The 15603-nt window shown below is 41.4% G+C and overlaps 1 protein-coding gene across 3 annotated transcripts in view; it reads left to right on the forward strand.

Moving 5' to 3' along the window:
• LOC141726962 (spindlin-Z-like) overlaps nucleotides 1-15603 on the forward strand; it is a 96342-nt gene that overhangs the window by 76099 nt on the left and 4640 nt on the right. For 2 of the 3 annotated variants that reach the window (XM_074532107.1, XM_074532106.1), the window contains 2 exons: nucleotides 13762-14015; nucleotides 15020-15253. In XM_074532107.1, the coding sequence (XP_074388208.1) occupies nucleotides 13762-14015; nucleotides 15020-15253 (488 nt within the window). Of the gene's footprint in view, nucleotides 1-10102; nucleotides 10303-13761; nucleotides 14016-15019; nucleotides 15254-15603 lie in introns of those variants that run through there. The other variant, XM_074532105.1, reaches the window with a different exon arrangement.

Below are 15603 nucleotides of genomic sequence, written 5' to 3' on the forward strand. Positions count from 1 at the left end.
CACCAATCTGTGTAAAGATGGTAAGTTTTCCTGTAAGGAGTGAAACATGATTAGTCGCCCAAAAGTGCAAGGGCCTCCTACAGCCCTTCCTGATATTAGTTTCCAGGCTCTGTTTCCACATATCAAGAATTTATAGTCTATTAACCCAATAGAAGCCACTGCAGGTAAAATTGGCTGAGGCAGGGTATGATTACACCAGGCAGAAGCATTACCATAAATTCCCGTGCCCGAAACATCAAGGCCAAATCTTTTCTCAGCAAAGGGTCCACTAGTATGATTTTAAAAGAAACACGCAAAGGACTGCGTGGATCCAAAAATGTCCAATTCTTGAGGCTGTAGGGAAAGAGTAAAAAATCAGAAACTTTATTTATTCCTAACTCTCTCTCATTAGTAAAATACCATCTTGCTGTCCTATTATTCTTTTTACAGTACTTATTGCACCACCACACTGACTCAATTCAACCTGGGGCGATACAATCCCTGGGCATTGTCATGTTATATAAGGCATCCCATTCACTTTTCTCTAAAGGCATGGCTACTAGGCGAGTCTGGAAAGGATCACTGAGGGAGGTCATGGATAGGCACAACGTAGATTCATTTAAAGCTTGAGCTAGTGTAAGCCACATGTTGCATTCTGGAAGAGGTGGCATTGCAACTACCTCTCCTTCATCGAGAAGGAGTCCTACCAGAATAAACAGCCTGAGAAGGCACATCCGGCTCCCAAAAATACTGATGTGGAAGCCAGCCATGCTCCTTCCCACAAACAAATTTTAAAATGACACAATCACCAAAAGAATAGTGCAAAGGATCACACTGTGGGCAATCCCGAAGCCAGTGTTCTGATTTGCAATACCACTTTCTTTGGCACTTATAACATAAACACAAAGTCCACACTTGGTGGGAATAGTCTCTGCAAATAAAAAAAGGGATAGGGTTATTTTCACATCTAAGTCCAAGCCTCCTTTCACTCCATCTCTGCCATTTTTCTTGGAGGGAGATTTGTTCTGCAATTAGAGCTTTTACTATCTCTGGAATGAGTCGACTGTACAGCTCTCAAAGTGGTGAGAGGTCGATGAGTCCCCTCGGGTCAGGTAGAAGCTGGTTTGGGTGGCCGCGGGTTCTTGGGGGATCCGAACTCTGCAGTCTGAGAAGGCAGAGCTGAGGGTGAAGTGGGCAAAACCAGGGAGGAAGTGCCAGGGTGATCAGGATCCTCAGGGAGGTATGCAAGGATTCTCTGAAAGGTCTCACATTCTTGGCTGGGATCCACCTCAGGCCGTTTTCTGTGGAGACACAAGCAAAACCTCTTTCCCATGTGACAAGGGGATAAGGTCCTATATTTTTACCTGTTTCTGGGTCCTTAATAAGAACAGGGGCATTCTGCTTAACTTCTAACTGAGGGTTTTTGCCAAAATGCCTTACAATTGGAGGGTTAAGATCCATGAGGGAACAATTTAAAAAGTCAAAAACATACACCTTTTGTCATCACTTTGCCGGAGTAGCATTCCTTATTGCCCCTTTCTGTTGTAACAAAAGACACTTCAGTGAAGCATGGGCCCTTTGGATTATAGCTTGGCCTGTTGAGTAATGAGGAATCCCTGTTTTGTGTGTTACTTCCCAGAGGGCAAGGAAATTTGCAACTCTCTGAGAAATATATGCTGGGCCATTATCAGTTTTGACTTGTGAGAGGATACCCAGTACTACAAAGGCACTCATAAAGTGATGGCAAACTTCTTTTGCTGATTCTCCTGTATGATAGGATGCAAATAAAGGACCCAAAAAGGTATCAATAGAGGAATGAATGTACTTAAGTCTATCAAATTCAGGAAAATGAGTAACATATGTTTGCCAGATTTGACGGCTTTGAAGTCCTCTAGGGTTAACACCTCCTGCAATGGAGGGGAAGGAGTGTCTTTGACAGTCTGGGCACACAGCTGTAATACTAACAGCTTGGCATGTGGTCAAGTCAAAGGCACAGGTGAGCACAGCAGCATTCTGGTGAAAAAATGAGTGACTGAGTTTTTCCTGGGAAAAGTGGTCCGGCAGTTGAACAGGTAGGGTAAGTAAATCTGCTTGCCGGTTTCCTTCTGCAATAAAACCAGGTAAAGTAGTGTGAGACCTGACATGCATGACAAAATAGGGGTGCTGCCTAGTATCTAAAAGGAAAACAAGTTGTAACCACTAAAACAATTCCTTGTTGGGAACATCCTTTAGTATGGCAGCTTCAGCTCTCTCCACAAGTCCTGCAACATAAGCAGAATCTGTTATTAAGTTAAAAAGGGTGACAAATCGCTGGAAGGCCTGCACAACAGCTGCCAATTCAGCAATCTGGGGAGAACCTGAAACAGTGGTGAAATATGAATCCCATTGGTTGAGATCTGTTTTCCATCAAAGCAGTACTGACTTGTGGGTGCAGCCAGATCCATCTGTAAAAACAGTTAAAGCTTGTAACGGAACCTCACTTCTCTTGGGTCGCATTAGGAGATTAAAGCTGGTTGCCACAAACTTGTGATTCAGGGAATGTGTAGAAAGTTGTCCAGAAAAGTCAGTGAGGGCCATTTGAAAAACTTCAGATTTCTGCAACAGCCACTGTAAATAGACAGTAGTAATAGGCAAAGAGATCAAACAAAAATCCACACCTGCAAGTGTGGTAAGTCTCTGTCTAGCTTTTACAATGAGAAAAGCAAGCATCTCATGTTGTGTGCTTATAGTTTTAGACATTTGGTGTGGCAGAAAAATCCACTCTATGGTCAGCAAGGGGTCAGGCACTTTAGGATCCCACTGAAAAGTCAAAGCATGGGGTTGCCTTGCCAAACTCAGAATTATTAAAGAAAAAAGCAACTCAGGGGCCCAGCGGGCCACTTGCTGATTTGAAATAGCATCAGCTACTTGCTGCAGTTCTTGGCAGGCTTCTGGTGTGAGCTGCTGAGGTGACAGGAGATCTGGTTCTCCTTTTAACAGATCAAAGGGCTCACATCTGCATTTGAGATTCCTAGCAAGGAATGAACCCAATTAATTGAACCCAAAAGCTTTTGGGCATCATGCAAAGTGTGAATGTCTGTTTGAATTTGTAAAGGCTGAGGAGAAATACTCTGGGTCCTAATGTGCCAGCCGAGGTATTTCCAAGGAGGTTGATGCTGGATTTTTTTGGAAGCAACACAAAGCCCTCCTGGGTTACAGCAGCAACAATAAGGACTAAGGCTTCCTCCATAACTTCCTGTTTTTCTGCTGCAATAAGAATGTCACCCATGTAATGATATAATAAGGCAGCAGGCATCTTTTGGCAAATGGGGCTGAGGACCCTCACAACAAACCACTGGCAAATAGTAGGACTGTTTTTCATGCCCTGGGGAAGGACCACACAGTAATACCTTTGCAGGGGTGCTTGCATATTAGTGCTTGGGACAGAAAAGGCAAATTTAGGAGCATTATCATGATGCAAAGGAATGTCAAAAAAGCAGTCTTTTAAGTCAATGACTGTCAGGTGCAAATCTCGAGGGATCATGGTGGGAGATGGAAGACCATCTGGAGTGCTCCCATGTCCTCCATATCAGCATTGATTTTGCAGAGGTCTTGATACAACCATCACTTGCCAGTTTTTTTTTTTTTAATTACAAACACAGGTGAACTCCAGAGACTGGTAGAGGGGACTATATGTCCCTTCTGAAGTTGCTCTTGGACAAGGTCAGTAAGAGTGTGCAATTTAGGTAGTGGGAGGGGCCACTGGTCCACCCAGAGGGATATATCAGTTTTCCAGGTTAATTTCAGGGTATCTCATGCCACAATGGCCCCTATTGAAAATCAGACTGAATTTTGAGACCCCATTGAGAAAGTACATCTTGTCCCCATAATACCATGGCTACAGGCAGAACAAACAGTTTTACTGAAGCTATGTGACCTTCAGGTCCCATCACCTGAGGTAGATCGCAAATTTGATAACTGCACTTCTCCCCCTAGTCCCAGTGAGGGCTTGGGGTACCTGTGTGAGGGGCCATGTGGGGGGCCGCTTGGCTTTAGAGATAACAGTGGCATCAGCTCCAGTATCTAAAATACCAGTGAGTGTTATCTGCTCCCCCTGTAATGTCAGGGTACATTTGCAAGTGGGACATTCATCAGAAATTGTCTGTGACCACAGTATTTGTGGAGTTCCCATAGAACCAAGTCCTCCCACCCTTGTTTTGCATTCTTTTACAGGGGATGACAAATTTTGTGAAAAGGGAATCAATTGTGCCATATGTGTGCCTTGAGGGACAGTACAGGGTGGAAAGGGGGTCCAAGCCATGATTTTAATTTCCCTAACAGAGTCTGAGTCTATCACTACAGGGAGGACAAAAAGTCCTAAAAGGGTAGTTGAAGACCTCCCCATCAGCAAAGCACTTTTCTGGGGTCCCGGTGGGCCAAAATTTCCTGTAGCGAGTAAATGAACAGAAGAATCGAGCAATGTTATTGTGATTGAGGTTGCCAGGTCCAGTCCGGCACTGTATGCAGTTGCTGGGCAAAGACTTGAGGCGATCCTCAGCTGGGTATTGTCACTCTTGTGCCGAGGTCGAGGCAGGAACAGGCGAGAGGCAGGATCGTAGAAAATGCAAAGAAGGCTTTATTCAAAAGAACCGCGTGGTTTTTATAGAGTAGTACAATAGGTTCTATTCTACTGGCTAACTAACAGAAACATCTTCCTCACACACTGTCCTTGAGAGGAACAGAAAAATAAAGTATAAAAACACCACCTGCAAATTGTTTAGGCTCAACGAGTTATCACATCTTTCCAACTCCCTAAAATTTCTCACAAGCTACTGTGAGAAATGCTTGCCGTTTCTCTTTCTCTGTCCCATGGCATCCACAGGGTATCCTTGGTAGATGCATCTGCGGAGTTGGCATCTGTGGTGGCAGCATCTGCGGAGGCAGCTGAGGTATTTGTGTAGGAGCGTGGTGCCTGCCCACACTGCAATTCCAGTTTTCCTGGATTGGGTGACCTTCAAAATCATACTTAGAGTGACACTGGTTAGCAAAATGACACCTCTGATGACACCGTGGACATACATCAGGGGTTTTTGACTTAGCTCCTTTCTGAGCGAAGCAGTCTTTTTTAAGGTGGCCAGGTTTGCCACAGCTGAAACAGACTCCGGGAGTTCCAGAGGGACCTTTGATGGCTGCAGAAGCTGTGGCCATGGCTTCATACTGATGTTCTATTGTCCCAATATAGTTGCACGTTTCAACCATTTTAATGAGAGCTGGTTCTTGGTTAGGCAGGGACTTAAGCTGTTTTTTACAGTCTGTGTTTGCATTTTCAACAGCAAATTTTAAAAGCAAAATTTCACGGGTGTCAGAATTATCAATTTGGTGTTCAAGTGCTTTCTTAAGGCAGTCAATAAATTGCATGTAGGGCTCTTTAGGCCCCTGGACAATGGTTGTGAATGCTTTCTGAGGTGTTTTTGCATCGGGGACCTTAAGAAAGGCTTGGTGAGCTGCATCCGGGACTCCATCAAGGGCTTCCCTTGGGCAGTCTTGCAACTGGGCAGCAGGATCTGTGTATGGTGTCATTCCCATAAGCTGTCTGATTGTGAGGCCTGCCAGGGTCTGATTAGCATGACCCACACAAGTTATAAGAAGGTGTTGCAGACTCTTCTCCCACTCCTTTTCCCATAAACTGTATTGAATGAGGCACAGCAGTAGCCGAGCAAGAGTTTTTAAATTGTGTGGGGTCATTATGTGAGCAGCAAACACAAAATCTAGCATGTTTGCAAAATGCAGTGAACTGATGACGTGCTCGGTAGCTGCCTGTTGGAGCTCTTTAATTTCTGGGAAAGACAGCTGTTCCCAATGGGCAGTTTACTTTTAGGGTCCCAAATATACTGCCGGTGCCACAATTCTTTCAGCAATGTCAAATTCCCCCTCTCTTAATGCTTGCTGTTTTAAACAGACCCAGTTGTCATGAGGATCGGAGGGATACAAACCAGGTTCTTTGTCAGGATCAATGGGCCCAGGATCAAAGCGGTCCTCCTCTTTGTTTTCCTCGCTGTTGTCTGGGCAGTAGCCAGCAGCCAAACCTCCTACAGAGCGCAAAGGGCCCCCCTCCCTTTCCCTCATAAGGGAGGGTACCGGGGCTGTGGGTCATGTTTGCTGTGGTGAGAGAGACACAGTCTCCTCGGAATGTAAGGAATTCTGAGACTCTACCGTAAAGGGGAGGCAAATGGCAATCTGTTTGATTTTAGCAGCAGTCTCTTAAGATTTTAAAGAGCATTGAGCTTCTGCCGTAGAGGGAGGGCAGGCATTCTCTTTAACCTGGGACTTTTCTTGGGCCTTTAAGACCTCAAAAATCACCCACCAGGAGGGCAGCATTTCTGCAGCTGCTTTATTTTCCTTGGTAGCAGAATCCCATAGCTTAATTCCTGCTTTGTCCCACAAATCTGTCATAAAGACCATGGACTCTGTGACTCCTGGTATCTCAGCTGCTGCCCATTGTAATAGGACTTTTAAGTCATGTGAGGGCAAAGTTTTGCCATGCTGTTGCAACAGCTTAGACGTAAGTTCAAAAATGTCTCTTTCCCTGGGCAGACATCCCCTGACCCATTGTCCCCTGCAGCAGTTAACCTCTTATATCCTGGAGGGATACCTCACCTCCTTTATCCCGGAAGGGTTCGTTGCCAGCTGGCTTTCCTGCTTCCTCAGAGCAGCACTTCGTTTTGCAGGGCTTGTTGTCAATCACTCAGCTAGAGGATCATCGCTTCGTCACCGCGAGGGCACCATTTGACAGCAATTAATAAAGAGATGGGGTCTCCATGGTTTGCACACATGAAGCCATTTATTGATATACACAGCTGAGCTTATATACCTTTTCAGCTGTAACTAAAAATAGCACAATTATAACATTTATGTAGCTAGGTAACATTGATTAATTAAAAGCCTTGAACACACTAGTGCAGATATGTGCAATCTTAAATAATTTCTACTTACCAAGCACATTGTACCAAGCACACTGTTAACTTTTGCATTCCTTCTTCAGGGTTCTGCTTTCTGTTGCCAAGGCTTGCAGCTGACTAATGCTAACATATCCACTTCTGTCATGAGCTGAACAGTGCTCCCAGCTTGGCTTTCTAGTGGTATTTCTAGCTCTATTTCTATTGTATTTTTATATGTTTAGCAATTTACCATAAATTACAAAAATCCCCAATTAGAGACATGGTGAGGTAATGCTCCCTCCATTCAACCCTCTTTGAATTCCTCCTCTTTTAAATAGTAACTAAACTTTGTTTATAAAAATGTATCTCAGAGAGGTAGTTTCAACCTTGACTTCCCACAGAATCTAACCTTGGACCCTCAGCTTGGAGGCACTGGGGAATTTATTTTGTCCTTCTGTCTAATAGAGTAGGTAAAATGCTAGCTACAAATACTATGATAGGCTACAGAGCTACAAATATACATGTAAAGAACATAGAAAATACATAAAAGAAAAAAAGACAAAAACCAATTTGACATCATCCACAGGGCTCAGTCCTGTTTAATATCTTTATCAATGACCTGGATGAGGCGATCAAGTGTATCCTCACCAAGTTTACAGGTGTCACCAAGTTGGCTGGGAGTGTTGATCTGCTGGATGGCAGAAAGACTCTGTGTTAGATCATGGGGGAGGGAGGGGTGAGAGGCTCAGGAGACCACTCACCCCAATGTTCGTGTGGTACAGAGAGCTTTTATTTTCCAACCACTCCTTTATATATGGCATTTGAAAGACCCAGTCTGGATGTTCTCATTGGTTTGAATTCCACACCTCTTCAGGTCCTGGCCACTGAGGTGGCTGCAGCATTTGGAGATATTTGGTTTGCCAACATCCTTTTCAATCACTGTAACAACTCTACAGTGGGATTTGGACAGATTGGATCAATGGGTCAAGGCCAGTTTTTTGAGGTTCAACAAGGCCAAGTGTTGGGTTCTGCACTTAGGTCCCAACAAACTCCATGCAACACTACAGGTTAGGGAAAGAGTGTCTGAAAAGATACCTGGCAGAAAAGGATGTGGGAGGGTTGGTTGACAGTCAGCTGAACATGAGCCAGCGTGTGCCCAGGTGGCCAAGAAGGCCAATGGCATCCTAGCTTATATCATCAATAGTGTTGCCAGCAAGACTAGGGAAGTGATTGTCCCCTTGTACTCTGCACTGGTGAGGCTGCACCTCGAGTACTGTGTTCATTTTTGGGCACCTCACTACAAAAAACACGTTGAGGTGTTGGAGTGTATCCAAGGAAGGGCAAAAAAGCTGGGGAAGTGTCTAGAGCACAAGTCTTATGGGGAGCAGCTGAGGGAACTGGGGCTGTTTAACCTGGAGAAAAGGAGGCTCAGAGGGACCTCATAGCTCTCTACAGCTACCTGAAAAGAGGTTGTAGTGATGTGGGTATTGGTCTTTTCTCCAAAATAACAAGCAATAGTTGAGCCAGGGGAGGTTTAAAATGGATATTAGGAAACATATCTTCAGTTAAAGGGTTATCAAGCATTGGAACAGAATGCCCAGGGAAGTGTTGAAGTCAGCATCCTTGGAGGTATTGAAAAGATGTGTAATGTGTTGCTTAGGGATGTGGTTTAGTGGTGGACTTGGCAGTGTTAGGTTTGCAGGTGAACTCAGTGATCTTAAAGGTCTTTTCCAACCTAAATGATTCTATAATTTCTTTGAAATAAGAGGATCTGAAACTTAGTGGAATTGAAGGGCCTTTTACAATGAGTGCATAACTGAAGCATCAGGAATTGTTTTCAGGACTTGACATTATTTGCTTTTCCTGGCTCTGTGTGTTTTATGTATGTGTGACTGTAACGTGGAGGGGTGAGTCAGAGACAGAGACGCCACACACCCAAGGTCCATGTGGCAAGAGAGAGAGCTTTATTCTTTGAACCCAGCCTTATATAGGGGGTTTGAAACGTCCCAGTCTATAATGTTGATTGGTCTGCTTTTAACACAGTGTCCTGACCAGTGAGATGTCTGCAGCTTAAGATGGAATGTGATTGCTTGAGGTCTCTGTCTGTTAACCAAATTAATTGCTCAGCTACAGACTAGCTGTGACATATGACGACTTAAATTTTGAATGTCTAAGGCTTTGAAATGTTATTCCAGTCTTTAGGAACAAAACTTTGTGAAATTTTAAGGATAATTCTAATAAAACAGAAGGGAAACATTTTGGATTTTCTCATTATACCATCTCAAAATTTACATACTTATGTGTTCCTGTGCTTATCACAGAAACAACATACTATTGATATAAAAAGAGGTTTGAGAAAGTTGACTATTATCTTATATGGAAGCATACTGGTCATGGTTATTACACATCCATTTTTGAAAAGGGTGGTGCAAAGTTCCCGGGGAACTACTGACCAGTCAGTCTTACCTCTATTCCTGGTAAGATCATGGAACATATCTGCCTGGAAGACATATTCAAACATATGGAAAACAGGGAGGTGATTATAGACAGCCAACATGGCTTCAGCAAGGGCAAGTCATGCCTGACTAATGCAGTGGCCTTCTAGGATGGAGTGACTGCATCAATGGACAAGAGAAGAGCAACTGATGTTATCTGCTGTGGACTTATTCCTTCCTCTAAATTGGAGAGACATGGGTTTGATAGATGGACTGTTACATGGATAAGGAATTGGCTAATGGATGCATTCAAAGTCAACAGCTCAGTGTCCAAGTAGATACCAATAATGAGTGGTGTCCCTTAAGGGTCCATACTGGGACCAGTAGTGTTCATTATGTTTATCAACAACATAGTGCTGTTGACACACCTGAAGGGTGGGATGCTATCCAGAGGGACCTAGACAGGCTCAAGAAAGGGGCTCATGGGAATCTCATGAGGTTTAACATGACCAAGTACACAGTGCTGTACCTGGGTCAGGGCAAACCCCAATATCAATACAGGCTGGGGGATGAACAGATTGAGAGCAGCCCTGAAGAGAAGGACTTGGGAGTGCTGGTGGATGAGAGGCTAGACATGAGCTGGCCACGTGCACTGGCAGCCCAGAAAGCCAATCGTATCCTGAGCTGCATCAAAAGAAGTGTGGCCAGTAGGTCAAGGGAGGTGATTCTGCCCCTCTACTCAGCTCTTGAGAGCCTCCATCTGCAGTGTTGCATCCAGCTCTGGGATCCCGAGCACAGGAAAGACACTGACCTGTTGGAGCAAGTCTAGACAAGGCCACAAAGATGATTAGAGGAATGGAGCACCTCTTCTACAAGGAAAGTCTGGGAGAATCGGGATTATTCAGCCTGGAGAAGAGAAGGCTTTTGAGTGACCTAATTGCAGCCTTCCAGTACCTGAAGGGAACTTGCAGGTAAGATGGGACAAGATTATTTACAAGAGCATGTAGTGACATTACAAGGGGGAATGGGTTAAATTGAGAGTAGATTTAGATTAGATATTAGGAATAAATTCTTTACTGGGAGTGTGGTGAGGAACTGGAACGGTTTGCCCAGAGAAGTTGTGGATGCCCCATCCCTGGAGGTGTTCAAGGCCGGGTTGGATGGGGCTATGTACAACATGGTCTAGTTGAAGGTGTCATTGTCTGTGGCAGGGGGATTGGAACTAGATGATCTTCAAGGTCCCCTTCCAACCCAAACAATTCTATGATTCTCTGATAGACAGTGGGATTGAGTGCACCTGCAGCAAGCTTACAGATAATACCAAGATGAGCAGAGCAGTTGATTCACTTGTGGTAAGGGATGCCATCCAGAGGGACCTTAAAAGGCTCAGTCCATGTGAGCCTCATAAAGTTCAACAAGGCCAAGTACAAGGTGCTGCACCTGGGTCAGGGCAATCCCCAGTATCAATACAGACTGGGGGATGAATGGATTGAGAGCAGCCCTGCAGAGAAGCATTTGGGGGCACTAGTGTATAAAAAATTGAATATGAGATGGCAATGTGTGCTTGCAGCCCAGAAAGCCAATTGTATCCTGGGCTGAATCAAGGAAGTGTGGCCAGCACGACAGGAGAGGTGATTCTAGCCACCACACCCTCTGGTCTAATGAGACCCCACCTGGAGTACTGCATGCAGCTCTGAGGTCCTCGGTACAAGAAAGATGTGGACCTGTTGGAGTGGGCCCAGAGGAGGGCCATGAAAATGAAATCAGAGGACTGGAACACCTCTCCTGTGATGACAGGCTGAGAGAGTTGGGGTTGTTCAGCCTGAAGAAGACTCTGGGGAGACCTTATTGCTGCTTTTCAATATATAAAAGGGGCTTATGAAAAGACAAAGAAACTTTTACCAGGGTCTGTATTGACAGAACTAAGGGCAATGGTTTTAAAGTGAAAGAGGGTAGGTTTAGATTTGACATAAGGAAGAAATTTCCTATGATGAGGGTTGTGAGGCACTGGAACAGATTGCCCAGAGAAGCTGTGGATTCCCCATCATTGAAAAGTGTTCATGGTCAGTTTGGATGGGTCTTTGAGCAACCTGATTTAATGAAGGATGTCCATAGCAGGGGGTAGAAGAATTGGATGTAAATGATTTTTAAAGGCTGATCATTCTATGATTGTTTTTTGTAGTCAGTTAGAAATCTGTTTTCTTTCCTATGACATGTTCAGTAGCAAGCAAAAATGCCAATTCTTTGGCAATTTATTTGTTTGAAAATCGTTATTTCCTGCTATAACTAATAGTGATACAAATAACAATGAGTGGCTGTCCAGTAGTACCAGCCTTCAAACAAAGGAAAACTTGAACTGCAAGTATACGTAGCTGCTCCTTGATTTGTAATTGCATATATGACACTTTTTGCTCTCTCCAAGGTGTTTTAAAAGGTAGTAACCAAATTGAACTGTATTGTGTAGCTTTTTTTGTCATATTTTAAGTGACTGAAGCTTTTCACTTAATTGTGCAAATTTAAATGTTATGATTTATAAGCCGAAAGTGAAATTAACTGTGTGGTTAAACATGAACAGTATTATTTTATCTTTTTAACTTTAACTTTTTAGCTTCAGTAACAGTTGGTTTTATTCTGTGAGGATGCCTTAAAATGGAATAATGGAATCACAATTCATTAAAATTCAATTGATTAATTTAATGCAAAATAAAGTAATTTTCATTGTGCCCAAGAAACAGATTTCTCATCTCATTTATTCAGAATAAAACTTTTCAGAGACTATTATATTTTTTTTTAAAGCAAGACTTGAGCAAGAATGAGTATTTGAACATATGTTCAAGTTTCTGTGGAAAATTAGAACCAACTCTGCAGAGGAGTTCCTCTTAACTGGAAGAGATTAGCATTTCTTTAATACTAACTTCAACAAGATAAATTGTGAATGCAGACTGATCTCCTTAATCAGATTAAATCATCACAGAAGTTAAATTAGACAAAAGATACTGTGGAACTCTGCTAAGACTTTCATGAAGAATGAAAGTCTTGAGGTGGGACAAGCTATTGAAGGAATTATACATCTTGTTTTTAATGGAGTTATTACATCTTCAGCATTACTAATTTTATATACTGTTTTTATTGGGTTTTAAGATTCATAATGAGACTTCATTGATAAGATTGCTATTTTTGTCTTTTGGATCTCTTGCATACATGGGTTGTTCTTTGAGCTTTCATTGTTCCTAGAGACATTTTTCTTTGGTCACTGTCACTAATCTAAGGATGGATGTTGTTTTCTGCAACTGATTTTTCTGTTTTTAGATGTTGTTTTTAAGCATGCTTCTAATGTGTATATTGCCATTTAAATGAAGACTACTATAACTGGTAATTAATAAAAACATTTATTTTGGAATTAGCTAACATTTGTGAGAATTTTAATCAGGCAACCCACTAAATATCACTCTAGGAATGAATATGCATATTGTAACATGCTAAAATAAATATGATAATATACATTTATCACCAATGTAATGTTGTAATGTTCATGTTTCTTCATATGTTGTATTCACAAATGTCAAGCTACTGTTTTGGTTTATTTAACTCAATAGAATAAAACTTGTGTAACACTGTTTTAGTGGGTTGAAACTGTCAAATAGCTTACATGACTGTTTATCAGAGCAGCTGCCATTCACCAGAAGGAATCTTCCTATGCAAGTTAGATTACAAAAATGAGGAAGGGTAACAAGTATATTTAATCTATTATCTGCTTAAAGAGTATCACTTCTCTTGCTGTGACCTTTGCATATAATTTTTCTTGTGTTGTACTAAAAAGGAATGTTAGAAAATGTTGTTGCTACCATGTGCCTTTAAAAATACTTGAAGTCAAAGATACCTGTAAGTGCAGAGAGAAGTGAAATTTCCTTCAGATGACAAGTTAGGGAAAACAAACGCTCTGAAGAATTTTAACCAACCACCACTAATGTTTCCACTGGATTCTTCCTATTGGGGTGAGGGAATTATGTTTACCATTCTGCGGAGAGCAACAAGGTAGCAAAAGTATATACTATTAGGTGACATTGCTCTTTCAGAGCTAATTTAGGGTTTTAACAATCAAGTTTTACTTTTGATTTTCTGTGTAGCGATGCCTAAAATAGTTCTTTTGGCTTAAGCAAACTAGTTTTAGGAACTACTACTATGAAAGCAACCTTATACAAAATATTGAAAGTATTCCACTACTTTTCAGTGTGGGTTTTTTCTTTTACCAGAGCAATGTAGTATTCTTTATACCCTAATTTGAATAAGGTACACTAAGCTGTATAAATTAATGTATCTTATATTAATATATAAGTGTAATATATTGCCTTCTTAAAGCATGCAGCTCTTGTCCAGAGTAGAATTTTGAGTATGTACTTGTTTAATGTTATGTTTGTATCTGTGTACAGAAAGCATAGAAACAATGTTGGACCAAGCAAACCTATTTCTCAGCCACGAAGAAACATTGTAGGCTGCAGAATACAGCATGGTTGGAGAGAAGGGAGCGGACCTGTAACACAATGGAAAGGCACAGTTCTTGATCAAGTTCCTGTAAATCCCTCCCTCTATCTTATAAAGTATGATGGATTTGATTGTGTGTATGGACTAGAACTGCACAAAGATGAAAGAGTTTCAGCACTTGAAGTCCTTCCAGACAGAGTTGGTAAGAGGTTTTTTCCTATATGTGCATATGTTGTCAGAACATTTAAATTTTATTAAATTACTTTTCAGTATATGGTAGATAATCTAAATGCTCTGTTCAATTTTTATTTTTTTTAGTTCACAAAGTTTTGATGATAACAGAGAGATTAGTGCTGTCGCTTGTCTTTAAATTGTATGTAGAAAGTTCCATGGGTTTTCTTTTTGAGAGTCTTATCCCTAATGAGCTTATGTACATGTAGTGTTGATATTTCTATTAAAATTTAAACTCTGAGCCAGCTGAGAAATGTCCTGGCTATGCTGTCTTGCATGTGTTTGACATTAATTATGTGTTTGGTTGGGGTTTTTTTTAATGTGCTTTCAATAGGTATTAATACAAATGCAGGGGGAAAAAGCATTTTCTAAGTGAAATAACTTAGTAACTAGTAACTTAACTAGTAACAAGGCTTTATTGTTTTTTACAATTAGCACAGAATTGTTGAACTGCAGGTGTTTCCAAACTGTAAAGTTCGAAGTTTGACCTAATAATGTGGGGTTTTTTTAATGGAATCAACTCTTGGGTTTCCTGACTGCAAAGAAATCAGTAGCAGTCTCTAGAATGGGGTTAGGGGGAACCAAACCTAACACCTTCATTAATAACTTCATAGAGCTGCTCTGTGATTTAGCCTCTCTTCCTCCCCTCCTCCTCCCCTTCAGTATAAACATTTAAATTACAGATGCTATTCCATGCTGTGACTTATATTGGTCTCCCTTTACCTTGCATTATGATAGCTTGATTGGGGGGAGTGCAATGATGGAAAATGTCAATTAAGAGTGTTAACATGTTAAAATAATTATTCGAGTTCTGCTGTTCTTTGATCTTCAACTCTCTGAAATGGGCATTATTTGTTTTTTATGTGAATTTACTAACTTTAAAATTATTAATGAATCTGGATAAAGATTATGTTTTGTAAAGATTTATTTCTGTATTTTTTGAATGGACATACTTATAAACTGCTACCATTTCAGCTTCATCTCGAATTAGTGATGCCCATCTGGCAGACACAATGATTGGCAAAGCTGTGGAACATATGTTTGAGACAGAGGATGGCTCAAAAGATGAATGGAGGGGAATGGTCTTGGCTCGAGCTCCTATTATGAACACATGGTTTTATATTACCTACGAGAAAGATCCTGTCTTGTATATGTACCAACTCTTAGATGACTATAAAGAAGGTGACCTTCGCATTATGCCCGATTCCAGTAAGTAGACTGGTTACTTTTTTATTCTGAAAAGTGGCATCTCTCTGTATTATTATACAGCTTATGGGTTATGTATGGAAAAGAGAGTTGACAAAGAAGTATCTTTTTAAGTGTCAAAACTAGCAAAGGTTACAACACAACTGAAAAAATATGTGTATTAAACAATTTCTGAAATATTTTCCTTGAGTCAGTGGTGAAATATGCAATAAATACTGGAAAATCCTTTTCCATTATAATTCCTAATTTTGATAAAGATATGCATACTATTATAAAGAGATTGCACTAAGATTTTTTTTTTAACATGGACAAACTAGAATCTTTCCATTGTTATTTTCTTATAGAAGTGTCAC

Source organism: Zonotrichia albicollis, chromosome W, assembly GCF_047830755.1.
Source record: "Zonotrichia albicollis isolate bZonAlb1 chromosome W, bZonAlb1.hap1, whole genome shotgun sequence".
NCBI classification, from domain to species: domain Eukaryota; kingdom Metazoa; phylum Chordata; class Aves; order Passeriformes; family Passerellidae; genus Zonotrichia; species Zonotrichia albicollis.